General features: G+C 44.6%; 1 protein-coding gene across 2 annotated transcripts; it reads left to right on the plus strand.

The window, feature by feature from the left end:
• Positions 1-12,467: 12,467 nt before the first annotated feature.
• LOC105477877 (short chain dehydrogenase/reductase family 39U member 1) lies at positions 12,468-15,519 on the plus strand. 2 transcript variants are annotated; one of them, XM_071100388.1, is made up of 7 exons: positions 12,468-12,529; positions 12,832-12,938; positions 13,024-13,106; positions 13,471-13,495; positions 14,134-14,263; positions 14,346-14,489; positions 14,793-15,519. In XM_071100388.1, the coding sequence occupies exons 1-7, from the start codon at positions 12,514-12,516 to the stop codon at positions 15,200-15,202; spliced, it is 915 nt and encodes a 304-aa protein (XP_070956489.1). In that variant the 5' UTR covers positions 12,468-12,513; the 3' UTR covers positions 15,203-15,519. The 2 variants fall into 2 exon arrangements, with proteins under 2 accessions (XP_070956489.1, XP_011733058.1); XM_011734756.2 differs by lacking the exon at positions 14,134-14,263 and having other exon boundaries at positions 13,471-13,592.
• Positions 15,520-16,532: the final 1,013 nt, after the last annotated feature.

Consider the following 16,532-nt stretch of genomic DNA (forward strand, 5'->3'; position numbering starts at 1 on the left):
TAGGGATCCTACACAGATCTAAACTGGATACTGAGCCCAGGGCTGTCTCTTAATTATTTAGAGTCTAAGCTTTGGGAACACCCTCTGAGTCCTCTCTCTTCCTCTGTTGTCATGGCCACCCCCTTCTCTTCTCCTGTCATCTTTCTTCTCCATCATCTCCTCTAGCTAATCAAGTCTTCAGTGAGATACCTCAGTGACATAGTGACCTTCTCTCTAAACTCAGTAAAAATTCCATGTTGGTTATGGTCCAGCCTCCTGTAGCTGGGTCTGGCCTATGTTGATCCATGGAGGAGAAGATAGACTAGCCTACATCTCCGTCCCTAGAAACCCCTCAGGTTGCCAACTGCTGAATTGTATAACGAAATGTGAGCTGAATGGGCAGAAGACGCATGAGCACAAAGATAAAGCCAGCTCTGGTGATCACTGCCTCAACCCCCCAGGGCCACAGACAACAGACTTTATCCTGTATCCTCATGACACACACACGCATCCACATGCACATGTGCCTGAGGATTTCCAAGCTGCCTGTTCTCCACATTTACTACCAGGAGTGTCTTATTTAATAGGTCCTAGTGACAACACCTTTATTATATCAGAGTGCAGGGAGAAAAGCAGGCCCAGCCCTCATCATCTCTGCTGTGGAGAGGGGTATGAGAAGTAGCATTCTGCCAGCACAGAGCTATCCAGTACCTGGGAGGCCCTCTAATTGAGTGTCTGCCGTAAGAAAGGAGCTGGAGAAAACTGACCTTCCCTGCAAGTACCTGATCATGTCTCCCTGGGTCCCTTCCCTAGGGCCCAGCCTCCCACTACCCCCATCTCATGTAGTGCTGAGTAGACTGTAGGGAAAGGGCCACAGCCACACTAGAGATGGGGAAATACATTCACCATAGATCAATTTCAGAGGGGCCTGTGCTGGGGCCAGGGGAAAACAGACCCAGGAAAAGCCTCCCAATGGCCATTTTACAGCACAGAGCCAGACAGTGGCAAGAGCCTGCAGCCAGTAGCCTTTCCTCTGAGTGAGTAGGAAATGGAATTTCTGGGCTGGTGAAGCCTCTGGTGGTGCAAGAAGAGCTGCTCATGCTAAACAGTTCCCCTCAGGTCTGGCCTCGCCAAAATCTAATATCATTCTCTATCTATCTCTCCATCTATCTTTCTCTACCCAACACTGTCAGAGTGTGTAAGAGGGTATTTCTCATTCACTGCCGTGGAAACTAAGAGCAGAGAGATCTCAAGGGTACTTGTTCTCCACCACAGGTCCTGGCCAACAATGGAGGGTATGGAGCTGATGCTGGAGGCTGGTCAGGTCTCTCAGTACCTACAAAAGGTCCTACTGGGAACAGATGTCTGGTTAGGGTGCAGACTAGGGATGGGGGCATCTAAAAGTCTTAGTGGAAGGGAGAAAGCAGAAGACAAGGTGCAACCCCTGGAGAAGACCTGGCATCTCCACAGACGCCGAGGCTCAGGAATGCTGTTCCTATGGCCCCAGACTCTGAGGTCAGAACAGACTATCTTATAAAAAGGAAGGGAGAGTTCTAGGATCCTTTATCTAATGTGTCTCCAGAATTAGGACTTTGGTTGGTTGGTTGGTTGGTTGGTTGGTTGGTTGGTTGGTTGGTTGATTGGTTCTACCATGTAGTAATAGAAATGCATAAAATGGTTATGTGAATAGCATTTAGCAAGTAACATCTCAGAGCCCAAGAGAAGTCACAAAAATCTATTCAAACAAAATGAAGCAGGGAACATTCACACAGGTGGCATTGGGAAGGAGCAGAGGCACTTGTCACTAGCAAATCCCCCATCCCGCTCTGCCTCTGCCCAAGCTGAGGAAGCAGCCAGGATCCCTCTCTGACTTTTTATCCTGCCCTGCAGGGCTGGCCTGATGTCCCAGAGGTTGACTGAGCTCAACTCCTTTTGTTGTTTCAGGAAGCAGCTGTGAGGAAAACAGTCCTGTTTCAATGAACAAAGTCCTTGTGATTACTGCAGACCCAGGAAGAAGTCTTTTCTTCCCAAAGGGAAAGCCAGCTGCACTCACCCCTATGCCCAGATGTGCAGATGAATATTTCTAATGTCTTGTTGTCTAAGGTTTGAATGTTTTATCTCCAAAGTGACAGATGGATGCTGAGAGCTGCAAAAAGTTTACCTAAAATAGTTCAGTTGCTAAAGGAGAGGCTACGGAGGATAAGAGAAGTTGACCCACCCATCCCCAGAACCCAGAAGAACAACAACTTTAAGGAGGTTGGAGGGAAAGATGGAACACATTCAGACAGAGCCTGCTCTCCATCAGCCTCCCTGGAGATGAGGGGCTGGCTGCTGCAATCAGAGCTCTGCCCCTGTGTACCTCCTCTTCACAAGGGGTGTAAAGCTCTGCAGGAGGTTTCCATCTCACCTCCTTGAGGATATTGATGGACAGCCACCCTCCTAAATCTATACACTAAAAGGTACCTAATGTAGTGGAACCCTCCCATTCACCTCTCACCTTCTACACTGCAACCCTCAGCTCACTGGAAGGAAAGACATAGCCAGGAGAGAAAGGAAGGATTGTCAACGTTGTTGAAGAGATGAGGAGTTCCTTAACACCTCAGGGGCTCAGCTGGGTTTCCACAGTGGAGGACAGTGAGTGGGGCTACCCCACCCCTGGGCCAGCAGTAGACACATGACTCAGGCCTGGCCAGGCAGAACACTCCACACTTGGCCACAATAGTTGGTTCGGAGATGGCACAAGACCCATAACAGTCCAAGGATAGTTAGTTCTGACATTCTTTATGGAACTAAGAGAAACAGTTTTTTTGCTGGAAATAGAAGCCAAGAATTCACCCTCACTCTAAAAGGAGAAAATCTTCCTAAGAATGAAGTCAACCATCAAAAAATAAAAGCTGAGAATTGAAAAGATGTGGATTCTTGATGACATTATGTAAGCACCTGGATCTAGCCATGTATGAAGCCAGTTTGCTTTGCAATATTACCCAATGTATTTTCCCACTCAGTGCTTCCTTTTCTCTTTGCTGTGTAAGCGAACAAATCCAGCAAGCCTTAGTTTTGACTCTCAAAAGCAAGTTGTTTTATTACATATCTAATAGCCTGGAAAGGAGGAAATTCAAGAGCAAAGGTTTTGTTCAGAGAAGTCCAAGCATGGAATTTGTTCTATAAATCAGAGGGTAGGAAAGAAACTGGCTATGATGTCAGAGCAGTTGCCCATTACCTAGCTTTCCTTGGGCTTAGGGAAGGAGCTAAAAGATTTGGAGAGAACATAACTAGATTATAAATGCTGCCTGAACCCTCTGAGAAGGAGCCTAGCTAGGGAGGTAAGGAGAGATGCTTGAAAACCTAGAGAGGTAAAAGAGGCATCTGAAAATAACAGGGATTGTACCACAATTCCCAGGCACAACTGAGAGAGTCTACAAGGATCTCAGAGAAGCCGCCCTAAATTCAACACAGAGCTTGTGTTGGTTTTAAAATGTGTGAACAAATTATTTGACTCTCTTCCCTTTAAAAGTTTTAGAGCTAAATTTCTCTCCCCTTGGACTCAGTGACTCACATCTAACAAATAGATTGTGATAAAAGTAACTGTATGCTACACTGAGATTAGATTAGTCATTAAAGGTATTGAAGCTTTCTCCTCATTCTCACTCTCTTGAATCACTCACTCCAGGGAAGCCAGCTGCCATGTCATAAGGATACTCAAGCAGCAATGTGAAGAGGTCCACATGGCAAGAAACAATCAGCAAGGAATGAAGCCTCCTGCAACAGTGTGTATGAGCCTTCTTGAAAGAGGATCTTCCAGCCCCAGTCTTCAGATGATTGCAGCCCTAGGTGATATCTCGAGCATAACCTCAGGAGAGACCCTGAGCCACACCCCACAATCACCGAGCTAAACTGCTACCATATTCCTTTTTTTTTTTTTTTTTTTTTTTTTTTTTTGAGACGGAGTCTTGCTCTGTGCCCCAGGCTGGAGTGCAGTGGCGCGATCTCGGCTCACTGCAAGCTCCGCCCCCCCGGGTTCACGCCATTCTCCTGCCTCAGCCTCCCGAGTAGCTGGGACTACAGGCGCCTGCCACCTCGCCCGGCTAATTTTCTTGTATTTTTAGTAGAGACGGGGTTTCACCGTGTTAGCCAGGATGGTCTCGATCTCCTGACCTCGTGATCCGCCCGCCTCGGCCTCCCAAAGTGCTAGGATTACAGGCTTGAGCCACCGCGCCCGGCCAACTGCTACCATATTCCTAACCCACAAGACTATATAAGATAATAAACACTATTGTTGTTTCAAACCACTAAGTTTTGAGATAATTTGTTAACAGCAACATATAACTGACTCAGAGCTAGATCACAATAAAGTGATTGAGCAGTAATGACTGTGAAAAATTACCAAGAGATGAGCCTGAGGGGACACTCAGCAAGGCCCATGCATTCCATTCTGTTGGCCAGGGGCAAGCCAAGTGTTTCTTCATCCTCCAGCAGATGCTGTGGAACCTGATATCAAGGCAAGAGCCATGGGTATCAGAAGCAGTGACCAAAATACTGCCCAGAGGTCTGGCCTAACCAGCTGCACCTTAGCGGACCTCAGCAGGCAAGATCCAAAGGCCAAAGGAGATGAGACCCTTCCAAGCAGGCACTGAGGACTAGATAATAGTGCCTGCCAAAGGGCCTGCTACACCCGGATGTCTAGCTAGGAGAAGGAAAGGAGAAAAGGGACAAGGCACGCTGAAAGACTAAGAATTTACCCAAAGAAAATTGAGTATATGAGCAGTTTTAAACTAGAAATGATAATTAACTTCGTTGGGTGAGTTTAAGTTTATACCACTTCCAAGGAGAAATGTTTATGAGCAAGTTCTATTCAATTACAGAAAATAGTTATCTTTCTATACATCTGAAATATGACAGCACATCTTAAATCCACTACACATTTTTGCATATTGTGAAATATTTCAGATATACAAAAGATAAAATGAATACAGCCTAAGAAATGAGAAGTTAAATTTCCCTGGTTACTCCTCCCTGATCACAGTAGTATTATCATCATCATTCCCTTGCATTTCTTTTTACTTTAACTACAAATATATTTAGCCCCTCAATTTAAAAAAAGTATTATTTTGCATACTTTTAATCTCTAGGTAAATAGCATTACATTGTAGGTACTTTTCTGCAACTTCTTTTTTGTTTAACATTATAGTTGTGAGATTCACTTCCCTTGAAATTTGTAATTCCAGTTACATCTAGTTAATTTAATTTCTTACTCCATTTAAATTTATTATGGTTACTGATTATTTCTATTATCTTATTTTGGCCTTTCTAGTTTTTCCTAAGCATCCTCTTTTTATCTTTTCCTGATAACTTTTAAATTGATTAGATTATCTTATTCAATTGTTTCCCTCTACTGATTTAGAAGTGCACACTTTACTTCTAATACGCAAGATTTAGCCTTTTTAAATTTACGTTTAACAAAGTTTAACATTATTCAGTATTGCTATATTTTTCATAACAATTCAACTCCAGTCAAATATTTCTCTTACTACCTATTACTTGTGACTAATATTTTTAATTTTTACCCAGAAATTAAACATTATTGTTGTTGCTTAACATAGTAAATATTTATATTTATCAACTTTATCAATTCCATTGATCACTATTTTCCTGTATCTTACATTTTCCTTTTGAGATCATTTTCTTTTTTCCTGACAAAGTATATTAAGTCTGATGATGGCAAATGCTCTCAGTTTTTGCTTGTCTAAAAAGTATCCTTGTTTTACCTTCATGTTGGGAACAGCCTTCCAAATCTGGTCATAAACTGTTCGTGAGGGCCATGACACCCACGCTGCAGGTTGTGGGTTTACCGGAATGAGGGCAAGGAACCCCTGGCCCACCCAGGGCAGAAAACCTCTTAAAGGCATTCCTAAACCACAAAAAACAGCATGAGTGATCTGTGCCTTAAGGACATGTTCCTGCTGCATAACTAGCCAGATAACTAGCCAGAGCCCATCCCTTTGTTTCGGCCCATCCCTTTGTTTCCCATAAGGAATACTTTTAGTAAATCTATAATCTATAGAAACAATGCTTATCACTGGCTTGCTGTCAATAAATATGAGGGTAAATCTCTGTTCAGGACTCTCAGCTCTGAAGGCTGTGAGACCCCTGATTTCCCACTATTTCTGTGTGTCTTTAATTCCTCTAGCGCCCCCTGGGTTAGGGTCTCCACGACCCAGCTGGTCTCAACACCTTCACTCTTGAATAATTTGTTGATAAGCAGTTCTAGGTTGGTAATTATTTTCTGTTCACGCTTGAGATATTATTCCACTAGATTGTGTTGTTGCAGCTGAGGTGTCAGGTGTCTTTCTAATTGTCATTTCTTAGGTCGGGCACAGTAGCTCATGCCTGTAATCTCAGCACTTTGGAAGGCCAAGGTGGGTGGGCCAATTGAGGTCAGGAGTTGGAGACCATACTGGCCAACATGGCAAAACCCATCTCTACTAAAAATATAAAAATTAGCTGGCTGTGGTGCCACACGCCCATAATCCCAGGTACTCAGGAAGCTGAGGCAGGAGAATCGCTTGAATCCAGGAGGTGGAGGTTGCAGTGAGCTGAGATCCTGCCACTGCACTCCACCCTGAGCAACAGAGAGACTCCATCTCAAAAAAAAAAAAAAAGGGCATTTCTTTATAGATAATCTGTCTTCTTTCTGACTACTTTTAATAGCTCTCTTTTTCTAGTTTTACTATGATGAAACTAGGTATAGTTTTGTTTTTATTTATCCTACTTGAAACTTATTTTGTTTACTGAATCTGAGGATTCATATCTTTCTTTAATTCTAGAAAACAATCAGCTATTGTTTCATCAAATATTTTCTCTGTCCTCTTCTCTGACTCCTCTCTTCTGGGACACCAGAATCTACAAAGAACTAAAACAAATTTACAAGAAAAAAAACAACCCCATCAAAAAGTGGGCGAAGGATATAAACAGACGCTTCTCAAAAGAAGACATTTATGCAGCCAAAAGACACATGAAAAAATGCTCATCACTGGCCATCAGAGAAATGCAAATCAAAACCACAATGAGATACCATCTCACACCAGTTAGAATGGCAATCATTAAAAAGTCAGGAAACAACAGGTACTGGAGAGGATGTGGAGAAATAGGAACACTTTTACACTGTTAGTGGGAGTGTAAACTAGTTCAATCATTGTAGAAGACGGTGTGGTGATTCCTCAAGGATCTAGAACCAGAAATACCATATGACCCAGCCATCCCATTACTGGGTATATACCCAAAGGATTATAAATCATGCTACTATAAAGACACATGCACACGTATGTTTATTGCAGCACTATTCACAATAGCAAAAACTCGGAACCAACCCAAATGTCCATCAACAATAGACTGGATTAAGAAAATGTGGCATGGCCGGCGCGGTGGCTCCTGCCTGTAATCCCAGCACTTTGGGAAGCTGAGACGGGCAGATCATGAGGTCAGGAGATCAAGACCATCCTGGCTAACACGGTGAAATGCTGTCTCTACTAAAAATACAATAACCCCTTTAGCCAGGCATGGTGGCGGGTGCCTGTAGTCCCAGCTACACGGGAGGCTGAGGCAGGAGAATGGCATGAGCCCAGGGGACAGAGCTTGCAGTGAGCCGAGATCGCGCCACTGCACTCCAGCCTGGGCGACAGTGTGAGACTCCGTCCCCAAAAAAAAAGAAAGAAAATATGGCACATATACACCATGGAATACTATGCAGCCATAAAAAAGGATGAGTTCATGTCCTTTGTAGGGACATGGATGAAGCTGGAAACCATCATTCTGAGCAAACTACCACAAGGACAGAAAACCAAACACCACATGTTCTCACTCATAGGTGGGAATTGAACAATGAGAACACTTGGACACAGGGTGGGGAACATCACACACCAGGGCCTGTCGTGGAGTGGGGGGAGGGGGGAGGGATAGCATTAGAAGGAATACCTAATGTAAATGACGAGTTAATGGGTGCAGCACACCAACATGGCACATGTACACGTATGTAACAAACCTGCACGTTGTGGTCATGTACCCCAGAACTTAAAGTATAATAAAAAAAATTTGAATCGTCACATTTTAATTTTTCAAAGTTCAGGTTGGTTCTTTATCAATTCTGCTGGTATTTTTTGATAGCATCTTGTCCCTTTCTCATGTTTTTAATTTCTTTTCTTTCTTAAACATTTGAAACTTAGTAATTTTATATTCTATATCTCTAAATTCTAACATTTTAAATCCTTGATTGTCTAATTCTGCTGTTTGTTGTTGTTGTTGTTGTTGTTGTTGTTGTTTTGACACTTCTTCAGAGTGCTTTGTTTATTTGTGTGTTTTGTAATTTTGGATTGTATGTTTCTGTTTGACAGGACTATATCTATTGAAATCCTGTGAAACCAAACCAAGTGAAGATTTATGTCTTCTATCTGTGACATTTAATTTAAATTATTGGGTTAGAGCCTCCTAGGCCAAGTAGGTAACAATTAATTCAAACCACAAATATGATGGAGGACAGGAAAACAGATAAAACTTCTCAGAGAATAGTAATTTTTTTTTACAACCAATCCTAGACAAGAACAAAGCCTAGAGAAACAAGTTTCCAAGCCATGTTCTTTGATACCAGGTGGACTTTTAAAGTTTAGTTTTTCTCTGAGAACACAGTCCAAGGGCTTTATGCAGGGGTCTCAGTTCCAAATTTGCTTCAATCTCAGGCATTGTTTCCTGCCACCCAAGCCTCTTGGTTACTGAAATTAAAAGCCACAAAACACCTGTTAAAGACAATTATTCAGTGACATTTCATAAAGTGAGGTAAGGAAGATTTTCCATCACAATAAGTATAGGTACCACTACAATGTGGTCTTGCAGTGGGAGAGATTGGGCTCAACTCTGTAGATGAACAATAAATAAGAGAAAAATATCAAGGGTAAGAGGGATTCTGGCTAACACAAACTAATGGGATTCATGTGAAGATAGGCCAAGGTGATCAGACATCACCCAGCGGATGGTGAAGGATGAGGGGCCTGATCAGAGATTGAGAATGATCAGATATCAAAGGTGAGGGGGTTCTTGCTAAACTGACTTAGCAAGGCTCTTTGTGAAAACTGGATTTTACAAAGAGGTGTACAAATAAGCCTAGAAGGTTCAGAAGCCTGACTAAAGTTTGGCCAAGCAAATAATCTTTATCATAACCTCAGTCCCAAGACACATTTCATTTTTTGGCCTCTGGGATTTTTTTATTTTTCTAGCTAACTTGGCAACACATTTAAACAGAGGTATGTTTAATTTTATCCAGCATATCCAGGAATTTTAAACTGGGAGTTTTTTAAACTATACATGCCACTATAATGTTCCCCTCATATGGTTTTCAAAGGTCACTCAGCTTGCAATGTGTGAAATAGTTTGGAGAGGAGAAACATGCAAAAGCAGGAAGACCTACTAGGAGACTATTGCAGATATTTACACAAGACAGAATAACTCATAAGAGGATTGTGATGGCAGAGACAGAGGGAATATGAGGAAATTTCAAAATGTTTGGGGAAAAAATGAATTAAAAGATAAAAAATATAAAATATAAACTTTATTTCCCAACATAAATTCCACCAAGTTCAAGACACTTTTTTAAGAAGTGACACCAGCCATTTAGTACACCCTAAAGAACTGAGAGTCCTGGAGACTTAATCACGTCAAAACAGTCCTTTTTACATTATTAACTGAAGAAAACTGTGTGCCCTTGACAGATGTTTTCAAGATTAGGAAACAAAAAGAAGTCAGAAGGGGCCAAATCAGGTGGATGCCTAATGATTTCCCATTGAAACACTAACAAAATTGTTCTTGTTTGATGAGAGACATGAGCAGAAGCATTGTCACAGTGGAGAAGAACTGTCTGGTGAAGCTTTCTCAGGTGTTTTTCTGCGAAAGCTTTGGCTAACTTTCTCAAAACACTCTCAATAGGCAAATTAATGTTATCATTCTTTGGTCCTCCACAAAGTCAACAAGAAAAATACCTTGAGTATCCCAAAAAAACTGTTGCCACTACCTTTGCTCTTGACTGGTCTGCTTTGCTTTGACTTCCTCCTCTTGATAGCCATTGCTTTGCTTGTGCTTTTTCTTCAGGATCATACTGGTGAAGCCATGTTTCATCTCCTGTTACAATTCTTTGATGAAATGCTTCAGGATTGTATTAGTCTGTTTTCACACTGCTATAAAGAACTGCTGGGGACTGAGTAATTTATAAACAAAATAGGTTTAATTGAGTCACGGTTCTGCATGTCTCAGGAGGCCTCAGGAAACTTAAAATCATGGTGGAAGGCAAAGGGGAAGCAAAGCCCTTCTTCACATGGTGGTAGGAAAGAGTGAGTGAAAAGCCCAGAGGAGACTGCTGCTTATAAAACCATCAGATCTCATGGGAACACCCTCACTATCATGAAGACAGCATGGGGGAAACTGCCCCGGTGATCCAATCACCTCCCACCAGGTCTTTCCCTCAATAGCTGGGGATTACAATTAAAGATGAGATTTGGGTGAGATCACAAAGTCATATCAAGGATCTTGACCCCACTTGTTTAAACTTTCCACTGAAAGCTCTGCTCTTATCTGTAGCAGATCTGAGTACAACAGTTTTGTCACCCATCAAGTGGAAAGTTTGCTCCACTGTAATTTTTCAGTCAGAATTGTGTAAACTGAACCAATTGAGATGTTTCTTGTGTTGGCTATTGTTTCTGCTGTTCTCTTCAATTAGGGCACAAACAAGATGAATTATTTTCCTCACAAAGTGATGTGGATACTCTGCCACTATCTATATCTTCAACATCATCTCCTCCCCATTTTGTTGAGATGGGGTCTCACTCTGTTGCCCAGGCTGGACCACAGTGGCTCAATCATAGCTCACTGCAACTTTGAACTACTGGGCTTAAGCAATCCTCCTGCCTCAGCCTCCCAAGACACTGGGACTACAGGTGTGCACCACCACACCTGGCTAATTTTTAAATTTTTAGTACAGATGAGGTCTTGCCATGTTACCCAGGCTGGTCTCAAACTCCTGGACTTGAGAGAGCCTCGTGCATAATCCTCCCAAAGTACTGGGATTACAGGCATGAGCCACCATGCTTGGACGTCTCCTCGTTTCTTAAAATGAGTTATGCATTTGTAGACTGCTGATTTATTTGGGGCATTGTCCTCATAAATTTTTCATAAAGCATCAATTTCATCGTTCTTCACCACAAATTCCGTGTTTGTTCTTGCTTCAATTTTTACAGAATTCAGATTGCTTTAATAGGGGCTCTTTTCAAACTGTCTTAGCCTTCTTAGTGCCTCAGATCCTGTTCAGACATGTTATATAACAAGTCAATACAAGTTTATTTTGGGGTAAAAAAATTTGGAAACCTATGTAGTTTTTAGCATAATACACATTTTCCATGAACTTTTCAAAGACTCCTCTTAGATAAACCTGAGAGAGATTCAGTATTTAAAATCAATAGGGTTTCGGATGTCCAAGAAGAGATGTGTAGTGAAAAGTTTTTATAGGGGTTAGGAGCTCAGATGAGAGATCCGAGTTGCATAGGAGATTTGGGATGTCTTCTGTTAAAGCCTGGTAACTGAATTCAAGGCATACATCCCCATCCCCGGCGTAAAGTGCAGAGTGGGAAGAGAAGCTCCTAGGACCCAGCTCTGAGGAATACCAATATTTTAAGAACTTAGCAGAGGTGGAGCAAGCATCAGAGACTGAAAAAAGGTAGGAGAAAGACCCAGAAGAGAATGTCTTTCACCGAGGCCAAACATTTTCAAAGAGAGGAAGGAATCAGCAGTTGCCCAATGATACAGACAGGTCAAGAAAACTAACTGAAAACTAGTGATTAGATTTGTTGACACATGGGAAACATGTTCTTGGAGAGTGAGGAAATGAATGATAAAGGCACAAACCCTATAGGAGTGAAGAAAGAAGTAGAAAATGGCAAACACACTTTTGGGAAGTTTGGCTATGAAGGCAAAAAAAAAAAAAAAGAATATTAGCTAGAGGAAAAACAGGTCTGGAGAAGGGTTATTTTAATATGAGGGGACCTTTGGAATGTTTAAATGCAGATAGAAAGGAGCCAGCGGGAAGAGAGAGAAGAAAAAACTGGCCGAGTGGAAAGAAATCCAGACTACCGGTGGAAGGGTTCTCTTGCATTACTGACCCGCCAACTTAATAGATATCCAGAATTCTGAGGTCTGGGTAGCTTCGGGTTTTAAGTGAAGGGTTTTGTTGGTTGAGTTTGGTTTGGCTGGTTTTCTACACTAAAACCTTCCCTCCTCCGCCTTTTCTGGGTCCATCGGTCTAATCCCTCCCACCTCGCTTGCTAGAGAAACACACAGCCTATTATTTACAAGCTTTTCCGGGTCGCCGAGAAGGGCCACGCACAGGATTGCGACCTCGATTGGAACCCGCTTCCCGAAAGGGACATGCGCAGAGAGGTCCTGGTCGCGTTTGAAGTGAGGTAAACTCTAAACCTTACGCAGGCGCGTTAGGTCCTAGTCGCTATGCGTGTGCTTGTGGGTGAGGGACTGCAGAAAGGGAGAGTGCCCGGCGGGCTTAGTCGGAGATTGAGGGCTGGGAATCCGCTTCCGGGAGGGCACTGTCTAGTGCACTGGTAACCTGGCCTTGGCCGCCTAGCCCGAGAAGCCGAATCTCCCTAATCCCTGTGACCTGTGTCACCTCTGCATCGCGGGGAGGGGGAGAAGTGGGGAGCAGTCTGGTGTCAGATGGGCTGGCGCCGGAAGAGGGGGGCCACAGCGGGGACGAAAGGCGCCCCCACCCCGACTCCCCGGAAATATAAGCAATTTGTATTTTCCGATCAGGTGGCGGGACTGGCTTCATTGGGACAGCCCTAAGCCAGCTGCTGAATGCCAGAGGCCACGAAGTGACGTTGGTCTCCCGACAGCCCGGGCCCGGCCGGATCACGTGGGTAAGTCCATCCTCTGGAAGCGGGTGGGAGGGCAGAGTTGGGCGGTGCAGGGCGGGGCAGGGGCACTGTGTGCTTTCTCCAACAGGATGAGCTGGCTGCATCTGGGCTGCCGAGCTGCGATGCCGCCGTCAACCTGGCCGGAGAGAACATCCTCAACCCTCTCCGAAGGTCAGCCTGGGCCCTAAAGCTGATACCCACTAGAGTACAGGGAGGAGAGTGTACCACTGATGAGAACCTGTGAGCTAAGGGTAATGGAACTCCCAGATTCTGAACTAAACCGATATCCCAGACTACTCATTCTGCTCCACTTCTCCACCCAGTCAGCCAATTGGCTTAAGTCCTCAGGTATAACTCAGGATGCCCAGAAAATGTATGCCCTTTCCCTCTACAGGAGACGTTGACTGTTTCTGTTAAGCCAAAATTAAGGGCTTTACTAGAAATGGGTATGAAATAGTTCCCAGGAAAAGATAGAGAGAGGGATATGTGCACCTATGTATTTAGTGGCTTTTTATTTCCCATGTTTCTCCTGCAGATGGAATGAAACCTTCCAAAAAGAGGTTCTCCGCAGCCGCCTAGAGACCACCCAATTGCTGGCTAAAGCCATCACCAAAGCCCCACAACCCCCCAAGGCCTGGGTCTTAGTCACAGGTGTAGGTATGCCCCCTAAATCACCAGCCCCTCATATTAGCCATGGGAAGGGGGTAACTCAGACCTCTGTAGCTGTGCACACACCCGAGCTCTGGTTTTTTCCAGGCAAAATGACTTCCTAGGCCCTTGATCCATGCATGTTTCTCCTAACCTTTGTGTACTTTCACTAAGAAACTGAGACCCTGAAAAAGAGTGAGGAGTGGCATCACTCTTAGTGCCAGGGAAAAGTCCACCTATTCCAAAGTCCCTTACTTCTCACACCATAGTTCTTTAGGAACAGAGTTCATGGTCACCTCTGGGACCAAGTAATTGCAAACAATTATAATGCACACACCAGCCACTATTTGAAGTGTTTTATGCTTATTATCATTTATTCCTTACAACAACCCTATGAGGTAGGTACTATTATTCCCATTTTAAAGATGTGAAAATTCTATACAGAGAGGTTAAGTAACTTGCATCAAGTCACAGAGTTAAAAATGAGGGAGCTGATTAAAACTCAGGCAGCCTGGTACCCAAGTTCCTGTTCTTAACCACTACACTCTAGCAGCCTCTAAGTTTAGCCCTGCAACCAGAGTTCCTCCAGGGAAGGAACACTTCAGGTCCTGGAAAAGTTCAAGGGGAAAATATCCAAATGGCTCTGTCTCCAAATGGGGAGATCCTAAGGGCCAAAGGAGGTGAGGCCAAGGGAAGCCTCCACTACAGAGAGCCAGGCAGGACCAAGGACACCCAGGGCAAATGAGTGTGTTCCACCGGCAGCTTACTACCAGCCCAGTCTGACTGCGGAGTATGATGAAGACAGCCCAGGAGGGGACTTTGACTTTTTCTCCAACCTCGTAACCAAATGGGAAGCTGCAGCCAGGCTTCCTGGAGATTCTACACGCCAGGTGGTGGTGCGCTCGGGTGAGAAACAGGGGCCTGGGTATCAGACAGGGTTGGAATGTCTTCTCTGGGCTGGGGAAGTGATGGGATTAGGAGAGTTGATGGGATTAGGAGAGCTGAGATTACAGAGTGAGAGGATGCTACCACTTCTAGCCAACCTGCAGATGAGAAGGTGTGAAGTCTTAGAGAGCCATACTGCTCACTTCTGTTACAGAGCCAAGTCAGCATGGGGAGAGTGAGGAAGGGGAAACAGAAACCAGGAGGAGCAGTGGGGCTGCTTCAAGGCTGAGAGGACCTCTGTACCTTCCCTCTTGCCTGCTGTAGGGGTTGTACTGGGCCGTGGGGGTGGTGCCATCGGCCACATGCTGCTGCCCTTTCGGCTGGGCCTGGGGGGCCCCATCGGCTCAGGCCACCAATTCTTCCCCTGGATACACATCGGGGACCTGGCAGGAATCCTGACCCATGCTCTTGAAGCAAACCACGTGCACGGGGTCCTGAATGGAGTGGCTCCATCCTCCGCCACTAATGCTGAGTTTGCCCAGGCTTTGGGTGCTGCCCTGGGCCACCGAGCCTTCATCCCTGTCCCCAGCACTATAGTGCAAGCTGTCTTTGGGCGAGAGCGTGCCATCATGTTGCTGGAGGGCCAGAAGGTGATCCCACGGCGAACACTGGCTACTGGCTACCAGTACTCCTTCCCAGAGCTAGGGGCTGCCTTAAAGGAAATTGTAGCCTAAGTAGGTCATGGCAAGGGCCTGAGGCCTGTCCCTCATAGGCTTCCAGGTTAGGCACTGTGAATAGGCTCAGCTCCTCTAGAGAGCTGAAGCCATCTGGTTCTTAGATTTCTCCCCCAGTCCTCTTTCCCATTGTTCTGTTGCTCCACCTTATTGTCTCAAGGCTGTAATCTCATCAGGTTGGGACATTAATCTTTTCAACTCCTTGCAAGATTTCCTAGTTGGGTTTCTCTACATGTCCTGCAGCTGCCCCACTTCTCCTTTATGCTGTGTAGAGAATGCTCTGCAGTTTAGGCAATAAAGATAAATGATCTCACTAACCTTGGCTCATCTCTCTGGCCTAGATTCGCCTACGATTTACTTCAAGGAATGTCACCCTAGATGATTCTTCCCCCAAGACGGGGTTTTGAAAGTTATAATGGGCAGTCTCTCTCATCACCCTCTCCCTTCTTGGTCCTTCAGTTGCCAAAAGAGCTTGTCACAAGTTTGGGACATCTGGTTATGATAAAGGTAGGCACTAGAAGACAGAATGATGATCCATTTCCAGTGGGCCCTGTAGTCACCCTGGATGCTGTCAGAGTGCCATTAGAATGCCAGTAGAGGAAGAGGTGAGGCCCAGGTGTAGGATAGACTTCAGTCTGTGTCACCAAATGGCAAGTGCATTACTAACCACACAGTGGTCCCAGTTTATCAGGCTGCAGCAGAACAAAGCCAACATCCCTGTCTATAAGAAGCTTAGGACTTGCCTCTCATCTGACTGGGGCCACTCAAGTCAACCAGCGCCGTTAGCACAAAAGGGCAGAAGATACTTTTGGTCTACTGTACACCCACCATCACTGAAAGTGAAAAGGGCAAGATACCAATCAAGAACTATAAACAACCCTATCCGGAGAAAAAAAAAACCTCCCAAGTTTTCATCTAAGACCCTTTTTACCTACCTAAAGCTGTGACATCTGCCATAACTTGATCAGACACAGTTCCCCCAGCCACCAGTTCAGGCCATATTAACCAGTCTCTTCTTCTCAGGGACCTCTGGGTTATCTCTGAATCACTGTCACCTCCTTGACCAGCCTGTCTCCAACACACCTGCCCCCAGCCTGGGTCAGTATGGTACAGTGGTGTAAATCACCAAAAAGGGAGGGGTGAGGACACAAGGACCCAAGGACCCTCCCCATCATCATTACATTCTCCATGCAGTATTCAACTCCCTGTGCCATTCAGAGGGAGGCAAAAGTCACGGCCTGGAAAAGATCTTATCCAGAGACTCACCACAGGGCCCACATAGAACAGAATCCAGGGGCACCTGTCCTACTTCTTTATCTGGTCTTGGATT

This window comes from Macaca nemestrina, chromosome 7 (assembly GCF_043159975.1).
Source record: "Macaca nemestrina isolate mMacNem1 chromosome 7, mMacNem.hap1, whole genome shotgun sequence".
Taxonomy (NCBI): Eukaryota; Metazoa; Chordata; class Mammalia; order Primates; family Cercopithecidae; genus Macaca; species Macaca nemestrina.

Excerpts from the sequence above, each read along its gene's own strand:
- LOC105477877 (XM_071100388.1), top strand. Across the intron at positions 13,107-13,470 it reads ATCCTCAACCCTCTCCGAAG|ATGGAATGAAACCTTCCAAA; the intron begins GTCAGCCTGGGC and ends TTTCTCCTGCAG. Across the intron at positions 14,490-14,792 it reads CCAGGTGGTGGTGCGCTCGG|GGGTTGTACTGGGCCGTGGG; the intron begins GTGAGAAACAGG and ends TGCCTGCTGTAG.